Source organism: Hyposmocoma kahamanoa, unplaced genomic scaffold, assembly GCF_003589595.1.
Source record: "Hyposmocoma kahamanoa isolate Upper Pololo Valley unplaced genomic scaffold, ASM358959v1 224, whole genome shotgun sequence".
NCBI classification, from domain to species: Eukaryota; Metazoa; Arthropoda; class Insecta; order Lepidoptera; family Cosmopterigidae; genus Hyposmocoma; species Hyposmocoma kahamanoa.
In genome coordinates, this window is record NW_020653743.1 from 7,599,498 (window position 1) to 7,610,261 (window position 10,764).

General features: G+C 35.0%; 3 protein-coding genes across 3 annotated transcripts; 2 read left to right on the forward strand and 1 right to left on the reverse strand.

Moving 5' to 3' along the window:
• Nucleotides 1-4,166: 4,166 nt before the first annotated feature.
• On the reverse strand, nucleotides 4,167-4,800 carry LOC113228120 (protein lethal(2)essential for life-like). The gene has a single exon (XM_026461294.1). It carries the CDS (start codon nucleotides 4,747-4,749, stop codon nucleotides 4,195-4,197), a length of 555 nt encoding a protein of 184 aa, XP_026317079.1. The 5' UTR covers nucleotides 4,750-4,800; the 3' UTR covers nucleotides 4,167-4,194.
• A 1,763-nt stretch (nucleotides 4,801-6,563) lies between these two features.
• Nucleotides 6,564-7,446, forward strand: LOC113228119 (protein lethal(2)essential for life-like). The gene has a single exon (XM_026461293.1). The coding sequence runs from the start codon at nucleotides 6,641-6,643 to the stop codon at nucleotides 7,169-7,171; it is 531 nt and encodes a 176-aa protein (XP_026317078.1). The 5' UTR covers nucleotides 6,564-6,640; the 3' UTR covers nucleotides 7,172-7,446.
• Nucleotides 7,447-8,419: 973 nt separating this feature from the next.
• Nucleotides 8,420-10,132, forward strand: LOC113228221 (alpha-crystallin A chain-like). The gene is made up of 2 exons (XM_026461484.1): nucleotides 8,420-8,750; nucleotides 9,638-10,132. Exons 1-2 carry the CDS (start codon nucleotides 8,495-8,497, stop codon nucleotides 9,967-9,969), a joined length of 588 nt encoding a protein of 195 aa, XP_026317269.1. The 5' UTR covers nucleotides 8,420-8,494; the 3' UTR covers nucleotides 9,970-10,132.
• The last annotated feature ends 632 nt before the right edge of the window (nucleotides 10,133-10,764 follow it).

Sequence of the window (10,764 nt, forward strand, 5' to 3'; positions counted from 1 at the left end):
AGGAAAGTCACTATTTAGTCGTTTCTTCACACCGGAATAAGCTTATTATAGCGGCACCATTACTAGCTTAGATCTGATTATACACTAAAAAAAAGTCGTAAATTAGTCGGTTCTAGTCCTAAAAACTAGATTTAGTCGTTTTACTGTTAACACTGAAATAAGCTCATTCCGGTGGCGCCATTTTTGAATCTCGGGAAACACAACTCCTAGCTTAGATCTGATTGCACCCAGAAAAAGTCGTGAATTAATCGGTTGTAGTCGCGAAATTTTAGAATTAGTCGCCCCTTTGTATGGAAGATACAACCGATTTATTATTTTTAGGTTATACCTGTGTTAGTCACGGAGTTCATGTACAAATTTTGCAAAATACACAGATTTTCTTATTTATCTTTTTGAAATACATGCTATTTGAAGATTTTTATAATGTTTGGTTTTTAATACAAGGAAAATAGGAAAAAAATATACAGTTATTTTTCCTTAATGGCATTAGGATTTATCAATATCATGATATTTATTAGTGTATGTATGTCGTGTTGGGCTCCTGGCTTACACGAGACGAACGAGGCGCGTGGAGTACTAGAGTTAGTTAGTAGAGTAGAGTTCATCTATGAGATATCTTAAGTATTTCGTCACCCAGTTAGACACCTTTATAGCTACCAGCCCTGGCTAGAGATGTCGCTATTCATTGTATTTAATTTTATTATTGAATTGATATTCAATTATTTTTTATGTGAAATTACTCCACTAGTTTGTTACAATTATAAATAATGAATCCGGACGGATCGAAAGATTTTTTCTGAGTGTTCAATCTTTGTATTAATAATTGTAATAACGAAATCTGTCCATTTTGATTGCAAATTGCTCAGAACGAAGACGATAAAACCATTTTATATAAAAAAGGATGGGTCCTTTTTTATATAAAATGGTTTTTTATGGAAAATGGGTTTTCTACTCAAGCTTTTCGACAAAGAAATCAATTCAGATGCTTGCGATTTAGTAGATTGCGTAACAAGTACAGCAGATATAATTAATATGTTATATCCAACTTTTTATAGCACAATGCGGCGAAAAATATGTACAAACATGCAATGCCTATCAATATCGAAATCATAAAAAAAGAGGGGATAGTGGCATTAAACAAGTCTATAAACATGTCAATAAATAAAGACAAAGTTATATAGATTTTAAGACTTTCGTGGTTATTCACTAAATGATTGTCACTAATATTAGGTTTCTTACCACGGTGTGACTTCTTTTTATTTTCCCGATATTTCGGAATGGTTGCATGCTCCATGGTCACCGGTCAACCCGTGAAAATAAAAAGAAGTCATACCGTGGTAAGAAACCTGATATTAGTGATAATCATTTAAAGACAAAGATGCCTCTCTGATTGTGGTGCTACTGTGAAATTTGATTATTATCCAAGGACTAACTTATTTATTGAGACATCTGGCGTTGCTAGCGTCAACATTGATGATGTACCGTGCTGCATCAAAATAGGCGGCATTGGACATTTCAGAAGTTGGTGCTATATGAAAGCTACCAAAAAATTGGCAGTGTTACCACGATTTACAGGACTTACCACATTACCTTCCACCCAGATATTGCCTCAAAATATAATCTAAAAAAAAACTCAATTTTCTTTCCAATAAACAAAAAAGCCAATTACATAAAACACAAATTTTAAGCTATAACAATTTTTATATTTGATTTTTTCGTAAAAGAAAAAACTCAAACTGTTACGTATTTTATGTTGAACACCAAATATCTATAAGATGCATCAAATGCTATGGATGTGTACGTGTTATGTACTTGTTGTACATAATTGTTATTCTAAGTCTAATTATTCTGTGATTTTTAGTTTAAGAAATAATATAGACACTACTGCGAAATCTGTGATTTTTAGATAATTAAATATTTTTCGTTGTAATAAAATTCATTCATTCATTCAATGAATTCTTATCAATAGTCGTACGCAACTGTACGCGTCTCGTTCGTTTCGTGTAAGCCTGGATACCAACACGACATACTTATATAAATAAATATCATGTCAATCGATAAATCCTAAGATCATTAAAGAAAATTAAGTACATATTTTTTGCTAATTTTGCATGTATTGAAAACTAAACGTTATTATAAACTTCAAATACTACGTATTTAAAAAAAAAAACAAAAGCTGTATATTACGCAAAATATGTACGCACATGAACTCCGAGACTAACTTAGGTACAACCTCAAAATAATAAATTAAAATTAGAATTCGAGCTGTCAAAAGTTAAACAAATGGTTGGACAGAGTATAGATTTTTATATATATTCACATTTTTCATTATGTGTACGATTTTTCGACGTAAATGTATCTATCAATGAAAATAATTGAATATCCAATATCTTCTTAACAAAGGAGCGACTAATTCTAAAATTTTGCAACTAGAACCGACTAATACACGACTTTTTCTGGATGCAATCAGATCTAAGCTAGAGGCTGTGGTTCTCGAGATTCAAAAATGGTGCCGCCGGAATAAGCTTATTTCAGCGTGGACAGTAAAACATCTTAATAACTTCAAAACGGCGTAATGACTAAATCTAGTTTTTTACGTCCAGAACCGATTAAATCACGACTTGTTTTTAGTGTAATCAGATCTAAGCTAAGTGTTGTGGTCCTCGAGATTGAGAAACGGTGCCGCTGGAATAAGTTTATGCCAGCGTGGACAATAAAACACCCTTATAACTTTTGAACAACGGACCGATAACGCTAAATCTGTTTCAATCTGGTCCAACTGCGTAGTTCAACTAGTAGGACCAAGTTTGCAAAGTTTTTTGCCCTTGGTCCAACCATTTGGACTACGGGCAATATTGTAATGGGCATTGGACCTAGATCGGTTAGTACGGTCACCGTCAAGAACGACGAATTTATAATGGGAGTTCATATAGAACTAATTAATTCCGAAATTTCTGTAGCACATGCCTTGGACAAGCTGCGTTAAATCAATCGGACGCCATTTTTTTTTTTTTTCAGAAACGAGCATTCTTTTGATAAATTTGTAAATGTTACTGTTCTATATTTTGTGACAGTAACCCAAATTGTCTAGTCAATGATCACAATGCATCATAAAAAGTTAGGGTTTTTATATAATTATATATTTGCTATAGTTTTAGTATAAAAAATATTTTTAATTTTTTTAATTTTTGTTATTAATTTTTGAAACTGTTAACAAAAATCATTTTAAGGCAAAATAAAAAAATTATAGACTAACATGGCAACTTATTACAAAATTTGGCGCAACTAATCTTCTTTTCCTTCTTCGTGTCCTTATCCCACGCTAGGTCGGGTCGGCACAACACGTATTTTATGGGAATACGCGTTGTAAACGGATTTGGTATGGTGTTTTATGACCGACCGACTGCCTGACGTCAACCCTCCTTGGGAATACTCTGTTTAAAGTGTGGCCAGAGCCCCCCTTTCGCTATGTGCAGGGTCCACCCCTTTCGCTATGTGCAGGGTCCACCGCGTGCAGACGAGGTTGGTATGTGGCCCTGGTAATTGGAATACTTAGGAATTTATAGTTTTATTTCACCCTAAACCGAGTTTGCTGGCCTGATCAGTCGCCATTCCAAAAGTAGATATGACGTTGCGTTTTAAATCCAGCTGCGGCGCTCCTCAGTGACTGCACGCACAATTATAGCGTTTTTTTCTGGCTAGTCAAATATCAAAAACTTAACCCTGGTCGCGCTGGAATAAGGCACACGCCTTTTTGCCATTGTAAAATTAAAAACACATTATAGCAAATATTTAATAATTAGGATTCTTCAAAAAACTAAATGAAGATCTGGCTCAAAAGGCTTTTATACATACAATATCTACCTAAGGTATCAACAGTATTAAATCCAATCCTGATAATTAAGTACAAAATACTAGGCACGCACGTTTTGAATTTATTTAACAATAGATCACATAAAATTCTATGAAACCATGATCGATTTGATTGAATATTCTTCTGCCTACTCTTATCAAATTAATTAAATTGAGAGTAGTTATATGTATAGGTACTTAATGCAATAAAACAACTAAATTATAAAAACCTTAAATTTATTTTTTATTTCTACATAACCGAAACTTACAAATGCACACTTTGGTAACACCCGACATCTTAATCAGTCTCACAAAATTAAATATTTAAATTAGAATGTTTTACTACTTTTTTTCTTTCTTGTTGGTGGTATCTGCGCTTTGATCTTGGATTTCTTTCCGTACTGGTCCAGTTTGCGAGATTGGTACAGTCCTTTCTCCTTTCACGGCATCTGGAACCTTCCTTGGAGCCGAAATTGTCAGGACACCGTCAGACGACAACTTTGATTCCACAGATTCCGGAGTAATACCTTCGGGAAGCGCGTAACGTCGTGTAAACTGCCTAGATATGTACCCATGTTCGTCTTTCTTCTCCTCATGTTTACCCTCAACTACAATATACCCGTCTGCCGTTTTCACGGAAATTTCTTCGGGCGCAAATTGTTGGACATCCAAGTTAATTTGGTACTTATCCGCATCAGCTTTAATACTGGATCCTAGGTCTCTTGCAGCAGCGGCTAAATGGCGCCAGGGACGGTAGTACTCCCTTGATAGAAGTGGTCCAGCGGCAGCGGTAAGGAAATCGTCAGGAGTCAGCACCAGGCCGAAATGCTGATCTTGAAGACGCCGAGGACGGTAGCTTGGATACCAATCATCAAAAAGATACGGTAACAGAGACATAATTATTGAACTCGAACTTAATGATAGCAGAATACAAAATTCAAGAGAAGCTGGTCTCTTCAAATTCGCTTGTATAATACGAAGTTTCTTCGCTTGTGTTCCAAATTCAACTAGCGAAGTGGAACTCGCGCGCGTCTTTTATACCATGCTTGACGCCATCTAGTATCGAATAGAAAATTCTCGATGACGACAAATTTTATCAGCTGAGGGCTGGTCAATCTTTTGGGCCGCAACGTCAACACATTGTGAACGATGTCGTTTAATGATTAATCTGATAATTAAAGTAAGTTACATTAGATAAGTAGTAAGTATTAATGTGTTTATTTGAATAACGAGTGTTTAAAGGGCATCAAATAAAAGAATTGTTAAAATGACGAAATTCAATCAATATCAAAATAATGCCAACAATAATACGTTTACAAAGAATAGAAGAGAAAGAAGAGTTTTAACTTCGTCTAATCATAAATCGCATGTGGTCGCAAGTGTGTAAGACAAACATTAGTTTTGCACTTTAATATATATATTGGAAAATATAATACCAATATCTTTAATCACTGCAACTATGGCCTTATAAATCTTTTTTTACCAACATACTTACTCTTGACTGAATTTAAATTCATTCTATAAACCCTTTAAGGCTCCAAATTTCAAAGTATCAAGCTTCATGTACCCTTGAACGTACATGTAATTAAATAGAAATATTTAAGTACAATAGTCATATCGGGAGTCACAAAGCAAGCTCGCATAAAGTGAAACCGAACCTAAGGTTGTGCAGCCCTGCAAATGATACGAGGTCGGTGTCCTAGGAAGATTCTAGAAAACACCAGCATACATAACCTTGACACTGAAAGGCGTGGCAAATAGTATTAAAACTATAAAAAAATAGACTTTATCTACGTAACTTATTTTATTGCCACCCTAAATATATAAAAATAATACGTAAAGTAAGTTTATCAATTATTACCATTAGGTATTCAGAAAGGTATGTACCTTAAAAAAAAGTAAAAAAACTGAAGAGGCGGTAATAGATGAATACAGTGAGTGCTTATGTATACGCTTTCACCGGTATACTTATCCTTCATGAAAACTAGTAAATACAGTAAATACGTAAGTCTATTATTATTAATTAAATTTTGTTATAAATTCACGTTAATATGTTATGTAAGCTTCTAGCAAAACTTTGTAGTGTTTGATTGTTCAAATGCTTCTGAGTTGTATGTAAGTAAATAGGCAATCAAAATGCCACATACTTACATAAAACTTATAAACTACCTACAAAAAATTTACTTATATTATTTTTAAAACTATCCGCCTATCGTTGGCCTAGCACAATTGTTTACTCGTCAGTATTTATTTATTATTACGAGCTATAAAATTTTTAAACGATGTTCCAGAAAGGTTCCAGACTGTTCGCAAAAGAAGTCTAGAAGAATGTTTCTAAATTTATCAATTGCCTGGGATTTTTTATAATTTTCACGTTGTGAGCGTTGGTACTTATCTAATAAAATTAAATCCTAAATCTACAAATGGTAACTATTTACAGCATACATAATTGCATCATCATAATATTTATTTATTTGTCTAGACAACCGGCAATTTGACCTTCAAGAAATTTCGGCATGTTTAGTATCGGAGCGCGGTACATTGTGTAAACAATTCTTATCAATGTGTGAGTGAAACATTGCCCGTGTATCCCAAAACCAGCGAGTTCGAGAAATTTCTACTTGATACGAGATGGCGCTGTCTAGCGTATATAAATGCACGTCGAGCGAGGTACGGTTCAAGTAAATATTGAACACGAACGCGAACTCTCAAATCGAGGAATCATACCAAGCTACAAGTGAATTTCTTTCACAGTGAAATTGTGAATTTGAGTCAGAAATTCAGCAAGATGTCTCTTTTCCCCTACGTGTTTGGTGGCTGGCCCATGCCCAGCCGTCTTCTCAACCAGGACTTCGGATTGGCTTTGACTCCGGATGACCTTCTTGGTGCTTCGGCCTGTCCGGTACTCTCACGAGACTATTTCAGACCCTGGAGACAGCTGGCTTCTCAAGATATCGGTTCTAGCATCAAGGCGGATAAAGATAAGTTCCAGATTAACCTGGATGTCCAGCACTTCGCGCCTGAAGAGATTTCTGTGAAAACAGTTGACGGGTACATAGTTGTTGAAGGTAAACATGAGGAAAAGCAAGACGAACATGGGTATATCTCTCGTCACTTTGTAAGAAGGTACGCCCTACCCAAGGGTTGCAACGCCGAGTCTGTAGAGTCTAAACTATCGTCTGATGGAGTTTTGACCGTCACTGCTCCTAGAAAAGAGTTGGCTGTCGAGGGAGAAAGACCTGTGCCCATTCAACAAACTGGACCTGTTAAAAAGGAAATCAAAGATGGCAGCGAGAAGGAAGAAACCAAAAAGTCATAGACATAGTGATCAAGTTCCTTTAATTATTTCAGACGTCTGAGTAAACTGGTCTCATGTTGTTGTAGTAACAAACGGATTGATGCTAGGCAGGTTTAGTTCAAATCCGCTCCTTTTATTTTGTAGATTTTACCGATTTGTGATGGTCTGATTAGTTGCTAAGTACCTACCTACCTAAGTACCTATTTGTATTTTTGTAACGTCTCTAGTCCTTTTCAAAGAATATCAATTGCATTAATTACAAACCTCATCGAACAAAAAAAACTTCTGTAATAAGTTGATTTGTAGAGCTAAGAGTATACAATATATAATTGTTATATTTATCGAAAGTTAGTATTTTTTACAAGGAGAAATATGTAATTAAATTAACTATTGTTCAAGAACAAATTTTAAATAATTAAATAAATTATATTAAAAAGAAAAAAGTGTTTTTATACGTCTTTCAGACAAATAATCCCAAACAGTGTCGACTGGAGCCTTTTAGAAGATGGAAAAGAAAGAATTGCACAATGATTGCAGCACTTAAACTAAAACGACAACTTTTTACCCTACTAATCAAATTTTAAATACTATCATTGTCATGCTGGAATAATGGACGCATATGAATAACTTTTATTATGAATAAGTTACTTTCAATTTATATAGTATAGACGCTTTCTTTCTTTCTATAACAAGGTTTAGGGTGGGTTGAATGAAGTGAATGAAATGAAAATGAAGAGTTGAAAACAATGCCCATTGATCAGCGATAACGGCATCTACATGAATTCCGATTGGCAAAATTGTCCCCAATCTGCCCAGATAAGAAGAAAAGAATATCATTCATCACAGAAGCAGCCCTACTTAATGAAAATCCAAGGCAAGTGTCGTACCTAATCGTAATCGTAAAACGCCAGCACACTAATGAGACATCAAGCGCGCTGACTATATCCATATGAAAATGAAACACGATATACTAAATCTATGGTATGGACACTGTATGTACCATCCAATCCACAGAACACTTATACTCACAAAGATCCGATCCGTGTGGTCAAATGCGGTCAATCCCTGAGTCAATATTCCCTAAAGTAAACGTTTCTAAAAAAAAAAAAAACTAAAAATAGTTGTTTTATGTAAAGCTTAAAACTTAAACCTAACAATACTCGTGACAGATAATGTCATGCTATATTATTTATTTTGATTTTGTATAATAAAGGTTTTAAAATTGTTTTTAAATACCAAATAGCTCATAAAATGAACATGACGACTTCCACAATATTTACACTAAGCGGGACATGTACAGAAATAGAATAGTAAAAAGAAGAACTTTAAACGAACTGAAATAATATGTTATTAAGTTCCTCATGTGTTTTGCGTTTCGTTCCGTTTCGTGCTTTGTTGGATCATCCAAGATATCTAAGGCCCATAGTAAAACTTGGTAAAGATAAATTCCAAGTATGTATAGACGTACGGCAATTCAATAAAGATGAAATCAGAGTGAAGGCACGAAAAGAATTCATTGTTATTGAAGGCAAACAGGAGCGAAAAATGAAAAATGGATTTGTTATTAGGCAGTTTGAACGCAAATACAAACTACCATCAGGTACCAACAATACAATAATTGCTTTTCCAGGTTCGACTGAAAAAAAGGGAGCACTATGAAATAGGGACTTAAAATTTTTTAATAATTCTGTCCGGAGGGTGCTACAGCGTTTGAAAAAAAAAACAGAATTATCTATACATATAAAGTACGCTATATTTTTTTCCTCGTAATTTTTTGTGCTAATTTAATTTAAAAATAGGTGTTTTCAATAATTTTTTGTGGTACGTGTGGACGTTAAAATTTTTTTATATTGCCTAAGTGGACGGTGAGGCAAAAAGTTTGGGAACCTACGATTTAAAGTAATGTTGCAGAAAGCAAAATTAATGCGAGTTACACTACTTTTGCGTTGATCGCCTCAATATATTTTACATTTTATGTCACTATATAAAATATTGTAATAAATAGCGTTACTAACAAGGGATGTTATGTTACCTTCGTTCAAATTATCGAAGTATATTTTAATTCTTAGGAATATTCCGCCATTTACAGGTTGACGTGGTCAACCGTGACCATGGGACCTGTAAAGGGCCCGAAACGTCGGTTTGTTTGAAAAAACAAATATACGCGATTTAAACCCGGAAAAATAGTTTCATTTCCTATGTGTAACAATCGCGAAAACCTAAGAACTCGATATTTTAATTCTTTTAAGTATATCGTCTGGTAATCTACTGAATAACTGAGGTGTAATACAAATATTATTTTACTGTAAAATTCACATTAGAACGTTGCCTGATGATGACGTTGATGCTTCTATATTATTATCCGTATTTCTAAGATATCTACTTTAAATACTTTAAAAAGTTACCCAGGTTTGTTTAACAAATACACGTGCCTCATCTCATACATTGACTATATTGTATTTGTTATAATTGCCTTGTATTTTACAGGATGTAATCCACATTCAGTGTACTCAACCCTCAAACCCAATGGCATGTTAACAGTAACAGCACCGCGAGAAGTAAGTGACGATATAAACCTACGGACCGAAATACCCATCCCTATAAAATTCTGCAGTCCAGACTGCAATGAAGATCCACAATGTGCGGAAGTTGAGGAACCAAAAAAATCTTTAAAATCTCTATGTGATTACTATTTGAAAAAAGATAAGCCGAACAACGAAAAAGATGGTCAAGATCAGTGTAATCCACCGCCACCACCACCATGTCCACCGTGTCCACCGCCACCACCAACTTGCCCTCCACCTCCGCCAAAGACGTGATTTTTTTTTATTTGCGATTACAAGTGTTCTTTGTCATTTTGATTCTTTTACTTTTACAACGACGGAGTAAAATTGTATTTATAGTTTTATGGAGGAAAACTATAAGGCCCGGCGGCACGGCTTGGGATTTCAGCTTAACGTTATGACTTCATAATTCAAATTGCAATGATGTATCAATGGGTTAAAGGTTGGGTGCTAACAACGAGTGAGCAATGCCAAGAGAATGTACTTACAGTTTATTAATAATTTACTAGAAAACGCGTAGTCGCTATCAAAGCAAAACAGCAAAAACTAGCTAAAGTCAAGAAAAAGGCGCCTAAAACAAACACATTCAAATTTAGAATTTAAATATAAAACTGAAAGAGATTATAAAATATATGCAAAAGAGATTTGTAGCGACTGCTGCGATTCGCTACAATAATGGTCGTAGTTACGAAAACAAAGGGATACCGAGCCGGCAGCCTCCGAAATGCCTTGGCAGCCTTCGGGATGCTTCAGCAGGTTTTTAAGTTAAACCGTCACTGTGCGCTTGCATATAGGGATGCCGAAGGATGCTTTACTGTCGTGACAGTGGGCGCCGGGCCTAAGTTTGCCCAGTTTGTTTGTAAGTTTTTAGGAATAGTTTGCCCACGGATTCTGTTAGTAATTCGAAGGCCTACGAAGATCAGGTTACCCACCTAACGCTTTTTGGTCTCTACCTCCCGAATTTTGGGAAGTGGATGAGTAATCACATGATCTCGATTACTCCCAGAACAGCACTGTACGTACAAAAGCAAATATCACAATATGGACAAA